General features: G+C 31.9%; 1 protein-coding gene and 1 pseudogene across 1 annotated transcript; one reads left to right on the top strand and one right to left on the bottom strand.

The window, feature by feature from the left end:
* Window positions 1-6,667: 6,667 nt before the first annotated feature.
* On the bottom strand, window positions 6,668-7,723 carry LOC127898842 (uncharacterized mitochondrial protein AtMg00820-like). The gene is made up of 2 exons (XM_052431335.1): window positions 7,423-7,723; window positions 6,668-6,726 (listed from the first exon to the last, which is right to left on the bottom strand). The coding sequence occupies exons 1-2, from the start codon at window positions 7,721-7,723 to the stop codon at window positions 6,668-6,670; spliced, it is 360 nt and encodes a 119-aa protein (XP_052287295.1).
* A 3,271-nt stretch (window positions 7,724-10,994) lies between these two features.
* Window positions 10,995-12,771, top strand: LOC127898843 (disease resistance protein RPS5-like; annotated as a pseudogene).
* The last annotated feature ends 3,437 nt before the right edge of the window (window positions 12,772-16,208 follow it).

Raw genomic sequence — 16,208 nt, forward strand, 5'->3', positions numbered from 1 at the left:
CTTATACAAACTGACGGGGTATGATAAGATTAGTTGAATTAAATATCATTTGACTCACATAATTTATTTTTATTATTTTATATTTTCATTCAACCAATGAATTAATGCCACATCAGTTTGTACAAAATAAGTTTGTACAAGAGTTTGTGGATGTATCATTACTCTTATTTAATTTGTTATAATTATATTTGGTGGGGTAATTTTAATATTAATTTAACAAGAGAGTGATATTTGCCTGGCCCTACATAAAAAAAAATAAATTAATTAAAGCATTTTCTTTTCCTTTATATTAGTAATAGATTTCGGATGGGAAACAGATAAATTTCATTTCTGCTTCAATAATTGCCCTATCACTGTGTGCGTGATCACAAAGTTTTGTATTATGTTTGTGGAATAACTTTAGGAAAAGAAAATTAATTTTTTAAGTAATGATAAATATTCTAAATTTTTATTTTAAATAATATAATATGTAATGTGTCATTTATTGAGTGATTAATATAATTTTTAAATGTCGAGTACTAATCTTAACTATTTAATGTCAACAAGTGTCATCAATGTTGATCCAAATTTAACGTGGTTTTATATCACATCCAGGTCCAGTTATGCTGCAATAGTGGTAATGTATTACCTCTTCATTGTAAATTTTTATTGTGTTTTGTCACAATACATTGCAAATTTTACCTTGTACTCTTTTTTATTTAAAAATTGTTTATAAGTATTAAGTTAATTTACAATTATTAATGTATTTGTTATTTTTTTGAATTATTTACAAATAATTAATTGATTAATTTGAACGCTTTCGTATCAATGCATTAGATTCCCATGCCAAAATTCAAAATGCGAACTGCACCCATATCCATTTAGATTCTGGCGCTATATCGACCCAACCCCATAATATAATTTAGTGTAGATGATTTCAGAGGCATAATTAAGAGAAAAGTAAAAACTCTAATCTTGTATAAAATAAATCATAAAAATCTAAAGACATTAGAAAAAAAAGGGGCTTGGCTGAGCTATACACTGGTCTAGCCGCCATTAGTAGTGTGTAAATTATAACTTGATTCGACTTGATCTAAAAAATTTGGGTTCAGATTGGATGTGGGTGAGGATTCCACACGATCTGATCTAAAAATTTGAAGAGAACAATACACAAAGAAACTATCTATGACACAAACTTCCGATCCTATCCGAACTATATTCGAATTAGATTATAAATTTAAATTCAATTCGGATTACTTTTTTTCCAATCCGATTAATCCAAAAACTCGATTGAATTGATCCAAGCCAAATTTGCCCAGCCTTAACTACCATGCCCACTAATAGAGGTTCAAATCGGTGTCTGCAATATTATTGAGCACACCAACTCATTATTAAACAAGTCAATAATAATTAATTAAGTAGACTCAAATATTATAAATAGGACATCGTTGCCGAAAGTTAATTTGTATAGCAAGTCTAATGAATTTGACTAACATAAAAACAATATTATTTAGGTAGGTTTAACACGTGGGACCATGTGCAAGGGTTTACATTTATTATATTTCATTGAATTGCACAAAATTAACCAAATTTATTGTAATTTACAAACATTATATTTGTCTACTTCTAAACAATAAAAGGTTGACAAAAGTTAATCATGTGGACTTAAGTGGCGTTTGTTTTTTTATCTGAAATCTGAATAGACCTGAATTAATCTGAATTCTGAAAAGATTTGAATGTCTGAATCTGAATAATATGTTTGTTTTTTCGTTTGAATCTCGGAAAATAAGTATTAAGTTGTTTGTTTTTTTCAACTTAAAAAGCTAAAAATATATACTTTAAAATTTGTATCCTTATTAAATTTGAATGTCAAATAAATAATATATTAAATACCACAATATTTTAACATTTATAAGTAAAACTATATTCAAGTGAATACATAATTATTTTAGAATTTTAATATATAAAATACCATAAATTTTAAATTTTATCGTATATAATATAAGAAAGAAAAAACATGGACATTTTTATGTGGGGTAAATGTCTATGGGTGAGTTTGGGATAAACATGAAAAATAAATTATAAAGCAATGATATTTTTTACATTAGCAAATAATTGACTTAATTCAGATTTCTCCATTAAGTAAAAAGCCAAAAAAATTGGCTTATTTTATTAAGTCAAAATTATCTAAAAAATCTCATTAAGTTATAAAAACAAACATCTCTACTTAACTTAATTAATTAAGTTAAGTCACTTTAAGTCATTAAGTTAAAAAGCAAACGCCACCTTACTGTCATAGATCATGTGGATGATCCATTACTTTTTTTTTTTTTCCGTTTTTTGAAGTCGCGACTTTAAGATTTATTCTTAAATATTTTATTTTGTACCTAACCATAATGTTGATAAACTTCAGGAAAGGGACATGCCAACCAAACTCAGATTTTTCTATATCTTATAATGAACAAGTTTAACAAAATATTTCCAAAATCAGTAATTGACGGGATTTGTAAGATTTAGATTGTCACAAATTCATGAAGTCTATGGTCTTTCTGAAACTGTTATTGGATATCGTAAGGGATATTTATGTAAATAGAGAAGAATTAAATAAGGATATAAATAAAATAAAATATTAAAATGATTATCTCCATCTTTAATAACTAATAAAAAGATTGATTGATCAATTCATCAAATTCAATCATAATTGTATGGTTTTCTTTTTTTATGTTTTCAATTTTTGTAAATTAAATTTTTGTACTCATGAATCAATAAGATTAGGATCTATCTTCTTCCTTTACAAATTTCTTTAAAATTACAAACCCTCGTAAATAACATACTAAATTTAACTATATGTGGTTGCAAGCTAGAAAGTGCTCACAAAGTTTCCCATGCCTGGGCCTTAATACTAATTCGGAAAATTTTGATAAAAAAATTTAATGGTAGCACAAAATTCTAACTAATAAGTTTAAAAAATATTGTTATAACATTTAAAACTAATACAGCCATAAAGGGAAAAAAGAGATCGATCCTAGCAAATTAAAAATCAAGTAATTTTATTTACAGAGAAACAAAACAAGTTAACATAATATATACACGGGTGTATAGTTATGATTTTCTTATGATCCACTTGTTGTTAATAAAATTAAGTCAGATTGGTGAACCGTTAACCTATTTCGAATTCGTTTTTATCTCGCTTTTGTAATTATATATTTAGGGTTATCTTCATCCATTGCTAAAAGTTAATTTTCCATAATATCATTAGGCTAGAAGGATTGAATTGTAACTTTTCATATAAATTATTATGATATGAAGGTAATGTTCGTTCTTTTTTTTTTTTTAATTTGAAATCTGAATGTGTTTAGATTTATTTTTAACAAAAAAGCCTGAAGACTTTTTTTTTTTTAATATTGTAGTAATGTATTTAGATTTCTACCCTTACAATTAATGATGTCTAAAGCCTAATTAGTACTATTTTTGAACTTTCATTTTCATTGACCTGGTCTTGTTTTCCACGCAATGAAAAGTATAAATTTGTTTTTAATATTTTGTTAACAATAACAATAAAATCCTTTTAGTATTTGAATCCCAATTAAACTGGCAATAACAAATAAACTGCCGCGTAGTACATATTGCTCAATACTTTCTAATTCTGCAATCTTCATTAAGACTGATTTCTTTATCGTCTCTTACAATATGACCATCAAAACCCACCCATAGATCGCGGCCAGAAATAGATTGTCAACATAAACTGGACCCATAATAATAATAACAATAAACAATAATTATTTTTTTTAACTTTTTATTATTTGGTAGGTTAGTATTTTGGTCAAAAGATGATTTTGTTTCAACATTAATTAATTGGCTCTACACTGTTGTTTTCACCAAAAAGATTATTCTTCACATCATTATGATAACACTTGTAAATTTAAGGGATTAGAATTGAGCGTTGAGTTTATTTTTTATTAAGTAAAAAATTAATAATAAAATTTATTTTGTGTTTTTATTTTTATTTTTTACTTAGTAATCATGGATTCAGTATTTTAATTTTTTATCCAAAGTTAAGATGCAAAATTTTTATTTTAAATAATATTTTAAAGTTTAATATTAATTATGTCCTTATATGGTTGAAAAATAAATTTTATATCACGTGTAAACGTATTATTATATTCTTAATATTTAAAAGAGGAGTGCTATGGAAAGATACACCAGTCGCGGGTCGCCATGTTACCCTCTTACCACGTGTTCTATTATTTTGATTTATGTGTAATTTTAAATTAAATAATAAAATATTAATAACATTTAATTTTATTTTAATATTATTATTTTTATATTGAGTAATTTACTTTAATATCCTCAACCTTTGCCTCTCTCCAAGTGTTTTTCTTTTTTTTTTTCTCTTACCCACTGCAACTACTTCAATTTTTTCATCAATCTTTTCTTTCCTTTTTAATTTTTGAAAGATTGAAAAAAAAAATACGGACATGGTATTTTCTGGGGGTAAATTGTTGTATCTACATGATTAAGATAAATATGTTATCTATTTTTTAAAACAAAATATTTTTTTAAATTTTATTTTTAAAAAAAAAGGCAATTGACCCATTTGGAGATTGAATTTCCAGTGAGCCTAATGCAAAATCCTATACTAAAATCATCCATCACCATCCTTACCAGAAAAGAAGTTGACAAAGAAATTGAAGAAGAAGTTTGAGTGGGCAGGAGGGAAAAAAGTAGGGGTGGCAAAAAAGCCTGGGCTTGGCCCGGCCCAGGCCCACGGGCCTAAAGCCCTGCCCGCACGGGTGGGCTTGGATATGGGCCTAAAAATTACAAAGCCCGTATATGTTGGGCTTAGACAAGGGCTTAGCAAAAAAGCCCGGGCTTGGCCCAGGCTTTTTAAATTTATGAATAAAAAATAAATTTAATTTAAATAAAAAAGAAAATATTGAAAATATTAAATTAGTTTAATTTTTTATATTAGTATTTATTATTTTATTAGGTTGTATTACTAATATTTCATGTATTTGACCATTATTCTATTTATATATTAGATTATTATCTTTAATTTAAATATTTTTTCTTAATTTAAAAAATATTTTATAATTAATTTAAAAAGCCCAAGCCCGGCCCAGGCCCGTCTAGGCCCGGCCCAAGTTCGTCCCGTCCAAGTTGGGTGGGCTTTTGAAGGGCCTAGACTTCGTTTGAATGATGTGGGCTTGGGCCTGGGCTTTAAAAAGCCCGGCCCAGGCCCGCAAATTGCCACCCCTAGAAAAAAGGCAAACAAATTTGGAGAGAGAATAAGGATATTAAGGTAAATTCACTCAGCATAAAGATAATAATATTAAAATAAAATTAAAAGTTACCCATAATTGATTATTAATTCAAAATTATACAAAAATCAAATAATGTACACGTGGCGAGACTGAAACAGTCGCCCATAACAACTGTAGCAAGCACTTCTCTATTTAAAAAATGAATCAAGCAACATACGTAGCATACTTTTATTTCAGTATTGTGCTTCTCTAAATATAACCCTCACCAAATTAGCTTAATTCTTTCCATTGTATTCCTTGTTTCTCTTCCTCTTTTCGTTAACGAGAATGGGTAACTTAATCTCAACCTTCTTACCAACAGACTTATTTGATCGAACTTTAAACTACGTTGGTTAACAAGCAAAATAAGTATAGGGTCTCGAAAAAAAACTTCAGGTCTTGGAGATTGAATTGCACGAATTGACTCGAACAAGGGACGATCTGATGAAGAAGATTGAGGTTGAAGAAAAACCACCTCGAACCAGACGAACGAACCACGTCGCAGGGTGGCTTGAAGATGTGCAAAACCTGGAAAATGAATTTACGGAGCTGTGACAAGTTAGAGCTCAAGAAATGGACAGATTGTGTCTTGGAGGCCTCTGTTCCGTAAACTTGGCTTCAAGCTACGATTTCGGCAGAAAAGTGGTCATGTTAATTAGAATTTGATCAACTGATTTACAATGTTTGTTTACAGAGAAAATCTGAGTGAAAATGAGAGAAAATCTAGCTGAGAAAATTCATTTTATTCAATTCAATAAAATAATGAGATTACAAGCTTATATACTGCTATCCAGAATCTACTCAACACATACATCATTTTCACGTGTATTTCATCTTTCAGAGAAGCTAAATAACAAACTTAACAAGCTAACAACTACTTTGCTGACTGGACTGCCACGTCACCATAACTAACTTAACTAATCCAAACAATTAACACATATTCTTATCATCCCCCCTCAAGCTTAAGTTCGAGGGAGAACATTAAGCTTGGTACGAAAATAAGCAAACTGATCAAAAGAGAGGGGCTTGGTGAGGATGTCTGTAAGTTGTTCTGAATTGGAAACATGACTGATAGTGAGTTGTTTCTGTGCAATATGCTCTCTAATAAAATAAAGATCCAACTCAATGTGCTTTGTACGAGAGTGATACTTTGGATTGCTAGCTAATGCCTCAGCACTCTGATTATCACAATACAAAACAGGACTTTAAGTTGGCTGAATTCTCAGTTCTTGAAGCAAATAAGTAAGCCAAAGAATTTCAGAGGTTGTCGAAGCAAGAGCTCGATATTCAGACTCTGCTGAGGAACGAGAAACAATAGTTTGTTTCTTAGAAGACCAAGAAATAATGTTGTTTCCTAAGAATACACAATACCCTCTAGTAGACTTTCAATCATCTGGATCAGCTGCCCAATCAGCATCAGAAAATGCTGTTAAAGTCACAGAGCCTGAATTGAAGAATTGAATCCCAAAGTGTGAAGTAGCTTGTAGATATCGAAGAACCCTTTTACAAGCTTGCTAGTGTGCAATGATTGGATGAGCTAGGAACTAACTGAGTTTGTTTACAGGATAAGCTATGTCAGGTCATGTTAGCAACACATATTGAAGTGAGCCCACAATACTTTTGTACAATGAGGGATTATCAAAAGCTGCACCACTGTCCTTTTTAAGCTTATCACCTGGACTCATAGGAGTGTTCAAACCTTTGCTATCAAGTATATTTTCTTTTCTAAAGATATCACCAATGTATTTGGTCTAAGATAAATGCAATCCCTGAACAGAGGGTGTCACTTCAATACCAAGAAAGTAGTTAAATTCTCCCAGATCTTTGAGTGCAAATTCTGAAAGAAGATATTGAATTACAGCCTCAATATGTTGAGAATTAGAACTAGTAACTAAAATGTCATCAACATATATAAGAATGAGTACAATATCATGGCCAATATGTTGAATAAATATAAATGTATTAGATTTTGAAGATTGAAATCCTTTATTGAGTAAGGAACCTTTTAACCTCTCATACCAAACTCTAGGAACTTGTTTGAGACCATATAAAGCTTTGTTTAATTTGCAAACATAAGATAGATGTGCAGAGTCTATAAAACCTTATGGCTAATGCATGAACACATCTTCTTCAAGCATACCATTTAGAAACGCATTATTAACATCCAGCTGTCTAATCTGCCAATGATGCATCATTGCTAGACTTAGTACAACTCTGACTGTGCAAGGTTTCACAACTGGGCTGAAGGTCTCAAAGAAATCCACCCCTTGAGTTTGATGGTAACCTTTGGCAACCAACCTAGCTTTGTACTTGGAAATGCTGCCATTAGGGTTATACTTCACCCTATATACCCACTTATTGCCAACTATTTTAACAGCACTTTCAGAGGGTACTAAAGTCCAGGTTTGGTTTCTTTGCAGAGCATCAAATTCCTCCTTCATAGCATGAAACCACTTGGGATCATGCAAGGCACTTTTCACACTGGTTGGCTCAAGATTTTCAGTAGCTGCTAGTTATGATTTGGGTTTGAAAATACCAGCTTTAGCTCTAATAATCATTGGGTGAGATGGTAATGAAGATGAGTGAGTTGGTTCAGCTGAAGGATGAGAAAAAGAAGAAGGAGAAGTCTGTGCTGAATTAGAACTTGATGGAGGAGACATTGCTGGATGAAAATTATGAGATGATGACTCTACATTGCTACTGTCAACCTGAGCAGAACTTTGAAGGAAAGAGAATTGTACTGGTAAAGATAAGACATCAACATTTGAGACTTTTGAGGTAGAGTGTTTGAGAAACAATTCTTTTTAAGGAAAATCAGTTTCATTGAAGACAACATGCCGAGCAACAAACACTTTACCAGAGGAATTTAAACACTTATAACCCTCATGAAGTGGACTGTAACTAATGAAAATGCATTTTTGAGTGCGAAAGTTAAGTTTATGCTGGTTATAAGGTCTAAGTAATGGAAAACAGGAGCAACCAAAAACTTTGGGAAACTGATAGTTAGGTAGTTGATTGTGTAATTTCTGAAATGGAGATAGATTATTTAGAACTGATGTGGGCATCCTGTTGATGAGGAAAGAGGCAGTATGAAAGGATTCCCACCAAAAAGAAAGAGGTAACTGTGATTGGGCTAGAAGTGTTAAACCTGTTTCAATAATGTGCATGTGTTTCCTCTCAACAACACCATTTTGATGGTGTGAGTATGGACAACTATACATAAAACAAATACCCTCTTGCTGAAGAAATGTTTTAAAGGCTATAAACTCACCCCTCATATCTGACTACAGTGTTTTGATAGACAAAAAAAAACTGTTTTTCAATAAGAAGTTTGAAGTATTTGAAGGTTTCTAAGGCTTTTGACTTTGCTGTGAGAGGAAAAATCCAAGAATATCGTGTGAAATCATCCACAAAGGAGATATAATATCTGTATCCATTCATTGAATATTCAGGAGTTGGTCCCCATAAATCTGTATATAGAAGCTCAAGTGGTGCTTTTGTTTTAGTAGTAGTAACAGAAAAATGAAGCTAATGCATTTTGCAATATTGACAAGCATCACAGAAACTAATGAATTGGTTTGAATGACAATGTGTGGGAAGGCTTTTAATAATTGTTTGCAAAGCATGTTTATTGGGATGACCATATCTATTATGTAACAACTGAACTGATATCTTTCCAGTTCTAGATGAATTTCTAGAAACAGAACATGCAAAAGTTTCAGAAGTATTTACATTGTTCAACTTTGACACATGATTATTTGACTCTGGTAGAGAGTTTACAACTTTATTATCAAAACAAAATGACAACATGGAACTTGGTTTAAAAAGATTTGAATTGCAATCTGCAGAGTGAGGAGAGAAGACATCAAGTGACAGTAGCTTGTAAAGACCACCTTCAACAATCCCCTGTGCCAGCAAAGTTCCCTCCTTCTTGTCCTTAATAAAGCACATGGTGGAACAAAATTCAATGATTATGTTATTATCCAAAAGAAGTTTAGATATACTGATGAGGTTTTTGGTTATTTTAGGAACACATAAAGTATTGGTTAATGATAAACATATGCCAAAAGAAGTAGAAAGATAAGTGCAGCCAATATGTGTGATAGTGAGACCTTGACCATTTCCAACAAACAATAGTTGAGTGCCATTTTAAGGACTACCTTCAACCAGATTTTGCACATTGTTGGTGAGATGATGAGTGGCTCCACTGTCCAGATATCACCACTGATCAGCAGCTCCTTCTGAGGTAGCCATATAAGCTATTCTTGGCCCTTAATTCTGCATTGGAGAATTTGGAACAAAATTTCTGTTAAATCTGTTTCTACAATCAGCAGTTGAATGGTTTGGTTTAAAACATATTTGGCAGGTAATGTTTCCTCTACCACCTCCTCTACCAAAACCACTAGAGGATCTTGGATTTCCACCATTAAAACTACCATTTCCAATAAATCTACCAGTATTTCCATTAAAACCACCAGAGTTTAAACCTCTTCCTTGATTTCCAAACCAGCCTCTCCTTGAATTTTGATCCATAAAGCCACCTCTGCCATATCTATAACCTCCTTTGTTGTTGAAATTACCATTTCCATTTCTATTCACAAAATATCTATTCCAATTGCCCTGGTTATTAGTATTCCAATTAGCATTGTTTCCTGACTTCTTCTTATTATTACCAGTCTGAGCCACATTAGTACTAAAATTCAACTTAATTTCTTTAGCTACACTAGAATGATTACTCTCAAGCCTAGCTTCATGAGATAACAGCATAGAATAAGCCTTATTGATGCTCATTTTAAGAACATTTGCCTCAATATAAACCACAACAGGATAGTAAGGTTGTCCTAGAGCTGAGATTAAATGTGTAATGAAGTCAAGAGAACTAATTGGACTTCCAGCCATTACTAATTCATCAATTACTGACCTCAGTTTACAAAAATATTCAGTAATTGACATGGATCCTGTCTTAAGGTTGTTTAGCAACATCTTTAAATTTACTTTCTTAGCTGCTGTTTCAAATCCAAACTATTCCTCTAGACTTATCCAAAGTTCTCGAGAGGTTTTAGAATTTACCACAATGCTTAAGATCTCTACACTGATTGAAGATAGAAGCCAACTCAAAATCATCTGATCTTGCCTTTTCCAAGTAGTGTAAGCAGGATTTTCTAAGATGACTGCTGCATCTGTGCTTGTTGATTCACCAGTCAGCAGCTGGTTTGGACAAGTTTGCGATCCATCAAGAAAGCCTTCCAGATCATTTGCTTGAATGGCTAAAAGGATCTAAGATTTCCATAAAGTATAATTCGATCTGTCAAGCTTGATTGGTGTGGTGAAAGTAAATATTGAGATTGCGGAAGAAACATTTGTACTAAGACTTAAAGAAGCCATGATCGAGAAGTGATTCAAGGCTCTGATACCAAATTAGAATTTGATCAATTGATTTAGAGTGTTTGTTTACAAAGAAAATCTGAGTGAAAATGAGAGAAAATCTAGCTGAGAAAATTCATTTTATTCAATTCAATAACATAATGAGATTACAAGCTTATATATTGCTATCCAGAATCTACTTAACACATACATCATTTTCACGTGTATTTCATCTTTCAGAGAAGCTGAATAACAAACTTAACAAGCTAACAACTACTTTGCTGACTGAACTGCCACGTCACCATAACTGACTTAACTAATCCAAACAGTTAACACATATTCTTATCAATGTTGACGGATCGAGTGATCAATTTAAAGAAAGATGGAGAAAAATTGGAAGTCGTTGTTGAGATGGCACCAGATGGTGCAGCAGTTGAATTACCTGTTGATCACACGGTTGTTGGTCAAGAATTATTACTTTATCGAGTTTGGAGATGTATCACTGATCAAGAAAAGAACAGGAGAATTATTGGCTTGTATGGTACAGGGGGAGTCGGCAAAACTACCATTTTAACACAAGTCAATAATAACTTCTGCCATCAACAGCATAATTTTGATGTTGTTATCTGGGCGGCTGTGTCAACACTTCAAGATGACATCGAAAAAGGATTGGCTTTTCAGATGACAAAAAATGGAAGGAAAAAAGTCTTCAAGACAAGGCTGCGGACATCTCTAGCATTTTAAGCCGAAAGAAGTTTGTGTTGTTATTGGATGATATATGGGAGCGCATTGATTTAAAAGAATTGGTGTCCCTCTGTAAATGCTAAATGCTGGGTCCAAAATAGTCTTGACAACTCGCTCAGTTGATGTTTGCGATCAAATGGACGCTGAAAAGTTGGAAGTGTATAGTTTGGCAAATGATGAAGCCTGGAAATTATTTCAGGAAATGGTCGATAGATCCACTCTTGGCAGTCATACCAGTATTCCAGAGCTAGCCGAAACTTTGGCAAGAGAGTGTAGTGGGTTGCCGCTAGCGCTTAAAACAGTGGGTCGAGCCATGAAAAGCCAAACGAAAGTTGGAGATTGGCAACGTGCAATTAAGAAAATGAGAATATCAGCATCTAAATTCACAGGTATGGATGAAAAGGTGTTTTCGCGTTTGAAGTTCAGCTATGATAGTTTGTCTACGGATGAACTTCGTTCCTGTCTCCTTTATTGTTGTTTATATCCTAAAGACTACGAAATTCCTAGAAGGGAATTGATTGATTATTGGATTAGTGAAGGATTTGTGGATGATTTTAATGATGGATGCGAATTTATTAATGATCTTCTTCACGCATGTTTATTGGAGGAAGAAGGCGATGATCATGTAAAAATGCACGATATGATTCGTGAAATGTTATTATGGATAGCGTGCACGGTAGAGAAGGAGAAGGAGAGCTTTCTGGTTCGCGCTGGAATTAAATTGACCGAAGCACCAAAAGTTCAAGAATGGGAAGGTGCCAAACGGGTATCTTTGATGGATAATAGAATATTACGCCTATTGGAAATTCCCACGTGTTCACGTCTCATAACTTTACTCCTGTATGAAAATTGGATTGAGGAGATCACTGATGGCTTCTTTCAACCTATGTCTTCTCTTAGAGTATTAGCTCTAGGAAGAAATTTTTTCCTAAGTAAACTACGTTCAGGGATTGCAAATTTGGTTTCATTACATCATCTTGATCTATCATCGACTAATATAACTGGGTTGCCGCAAGATCTGAAGGCGTTGGAGAAGTTGAGATATTTGAACTTGGACCATGCATATAAGTTGTCTATAATTCCACATAAGTTGAAATCTGGTTTTTCAAAGTTGGAGGCACTCAGGTTGCTTGAGTGCGGTTCTGGGGGTGTAATAGAAGAAGAAGGTAACGTTCTATGTGACGATGCTGAACCTTTGATGAAGGAATTGCTGGGTTTGAAGCATTTAAATGTTTTAAGCTGGTCCTTCCGAAGTTCACTTGCTGTCCAAAAGTTTTTTAAATATCCAAAGTTGGTGAGCATCACTCAATCTGTAGGGGCTTACCGATATGAAAGTCCACCGTTCAATGTCTTAGATCTAGCATACATGGAGAATCTTTAGGAGTTAGAACTTGAAAACACTAATTTGGAAGAGATGAAGATTGACAGCACAGAAGAGGTGAAGAAACGTTTTCGAAGTGGTTTCCGCAGTCTCAACACAGTTCGCGTAAACGGTTGCAAAGTGAAGGACTTAACGTGGCTAGTTTTTGTCCAAAACCTCAAGGAGCTAGAAATAAGTTTTTGTCATGCTGTGGAAGACATAATCATTGTTGATAAATTGAGAGATATTTCAGAGATCATCGGATTAGAGCATAACTTTTTCGCACAACTCGAATATCTACGCATACTGTATGGAAGAAATTTGAAGAGCATTTACCCGAATCCCCTGCCATTTCCAAAGCTGAAGAAAATTCAAGTACTTCACTGCCCTGAGCTGAAGAAGCTCCCACTCAATTCCAGCAGCCCTAAGGAACGTCGAGTTGTCATCGAGGGAAGGAAAGAATGGTGGGAAGAGCTACAATGGGAGGATCCAGCCACCCAAAATCCTTTCTCTTCCGGGGTCGTACTTAGGGAGCATTTTTTTTAATATGTTTGAATATGTATTTCCTTTTTCTTTTTTCTTTTTTAATTATCATTAGATTTAATTGCATCTTGTTCTTGTTGTCTGGTGCGTCAATCGTTCCCTATTTTCAGTTAATAAAATTTCAGCAGTGGATTCTTGGTTTTAGAATCGTCCCACTGGAAAGGATTCCTGCTATAGAGTTGCACGTACGATTGAGATGACTTGTAGATTTATTGCTTAGCTATTATCCTTTTTTCTTTTCTTTTCTTTTTACATGAAGTTCAGTGACCACTTCCGAGATTAATTATAGGGGAAAGGACAAACACACCCCCAATGTTTAGGTAAAGGGACAAAAAAACCCCTAATATTTAAAAAAAAATATTTACACCCCAATTTATTATAATTTTACCATTATACCCTTCTAGCATATAAAAAAATTATTAAATTATCCAATTTGTCTATATATTGTTAATAAAATTATAAATAGACAAGTTGGATATTATAAAAAAATTATAAATATACCCTCATTGCCCAATTCCTCTATTTAAATTTTTATCAATAACCAATTTAAAAAAAATTATACACCTAAAAAAATTGTAAATAATTATAATTTTAAAAATAAAATTGGTTATTAATAACCAATTTTATTTAAAATTTAAACTTGTATATTTAACAATTCTCCACATATCAATCATTTAAACTTGTATATTTATAACTAATTTTCTATGTTATTTATTATGGTATTAATAACCAATTTTATTTTTAAAATTATAATTTATTGACAATTTTTTTAAGTGTGTAAATGTCTTTTTTGAAAATTGGTTATTGATAAAAATTTAAATAGAAGAATGAGGCCATGAGGGTATATTTATAATTTTATTAACAATAAATAGACAAATTGGATAATCTAATAGTTTTTTTTATATGCTAGAAGAGTATAATAGTAAAATTATAATAAATTGGGGTGTAAATGTTTTTTTTAAAACGTTAGGAGAATTTTTGTCCCTTTACCTAAACGTTGGGGGTGTGTTTGTCATTTTTCCTAAATTATATCTAGTTCATTTTTTGTTCAGTCAAAAACTTTTGTGGCTCTAAATCATTTTAAACACCAGGCCAGGCATCCACAAATATACTGCAGCCACCTTTTTTGAAAAAAAAAATTATATGATTACAAATTACACTTTGTTGTCCAGTGTTCTCGGTATATGCTCGAAACATGTAACATACTAATAGTTTTTGTTAATCTATATAAGCCTTATTGTCCAAGGCTTATGTAAAGGGGTACAGGTTTGATTCTGTAAGGCATAATTCTTCTGGCTAGGTTAAAATGAACATTTGTGGAGTGGTATAAAGAATATGCGGTTATCCATACATTTCACATTAGGCATAGTAAAGTTTATGGACGGGTATAAAGGATGTCACGCAAATAGGAAAAGAAGCAGGTGTTTGATGGAAATGCAAAGATGTTCGATGAAATGACTCTGTGAATCAACTTTGACAAAGATTTTTGAATTATAATTTTGTTAAAAATACAGTTTATTAGTTGTTTTTTTAAATGACGTGACTCAAAAATAGTTAATTACTCTTAAGTGTAAAAGTGTTTAATTATAGTATAATTTGATAAGTCTAGGTGAATCAAAAGGAATTTAAAAATTTAGTAGTCAATTATTAAATAAAAATTATTATATAAAAAGAAATTGATGATATAAAAAGTGTTAAGATTTCGGGATCCATTGTTAGCATTCCACTTATGGTTATAATACTCTCTCCTATTTATATTTTATATTTATTGCACTAGTTTAATTATTACATGACTCAGTTCTTAATTAACCACTTATGAATAAATATGGAATAAAATATATAATGTTAAACAACCATATTGGTGTGTTGACATTGTGTCTGAATACCATATAGATCCAAAGTGATCTAAATTTATATATTAAAATGAAATAAAAATAACTAGTGAAAAATAAACCTTATAAATATATAATTTAAATAATAAATTATAAACTTATTTGAAAGAGTAATTATGATTGGTGAGCTTCACTTTTCACCTTACTTTAGAAATTTAACTACTCATATTGATTAAAAGAAATTATTTATTTTATTTAATAAATTTATAAAGTACAATAAAAAAATTTGAATAAAAAAATTAAAATGCTCTTTTAAGCTTCTGTCTTTGGCTCTTTTCTCTCACGGCTCTCCTCTCCAATTCTTCCCCAATTCTGCTCTCTTCTCTTCGTTTTTTATGCAAAACCCCGACCCGATCTTTTCCTTTTAAATAATGCAAATGGTAGACAAACAAAAGTTGTGTCTCCCAATTTCTATCTTTCTTTCTTTTTCTAATCTTTATTTTATGTTTTTATTAAATAAAATGCCGCCCACTTTTGACTAACAAATTATAATTATATTTGTGTGTGTATATATATATTATAGACCATTCGTCATCATAACGGACGAATATCATTTTTTTTAATTAAATTGCATCACTATCAAGACTGAAAACAAAAGTTAATTAGGTACGATTACTTTATTAGATTATGTCCATGGGCAGTGTGCTTGTAATCTAATGGAGAGCTCCAATTCAATTCCCGGGGAGCTTTTTTTTTTTTTTTTAATAATACAAAGATGAGAAATAAGAGTGAATTTTCCTCCAGCATTGTTTCTGCGGGAGTTAATGTAGATAAACTGTAACAGTGCAGTGTAAATAGGACACTGAATTCCCCATGGTAATCTTCTTACCGTTGTATACATTAATTCTACATTATTCTGTTGCAAAGTATATAATTAACCACAAACTAATATGGAAGAGAGAGAAACAAGAAGTTCAATAGGGCAAAATTTCTTCTTCCCTTTACTGCTCTCCTTTGCTCAATCAAGTGGCTTCACTTCCAATTATTGAGTTTGAATTATTTCAATTAAAACACACAAAAAAA

This window comes from Citrus sinensis, chromosome 7, assembly GCF_022201045.2.
Source record: "Citrus sinensis cultivar Valencia sweet orange chromosome 7, DVS_A1.0, whole genome shotgun sequence".
NCBI classification, from domain to species: Eukaryota; Viridiplantae; Streptophyta; class Magnoliopsida; order Sapindales; family Rutaceae; genus Citrus; species Citrus sinensis.

Coding starts and splice junctions, on each gene's coding strand:
- LOC127898842 (XM_052431335.1), bottom strand. CDS start 7,723: ATGAAGGAGGAATTTGATGCTCTGCAAAGAAACCAAACCTGGACTTTA. Junction 6,727..7,422: donor TAATAATGCGTTTCTAAATG/GTATGCTTGAAG, acceptor TCTTCAATTCAG/GCTCTGTGACTTTAACAGCA.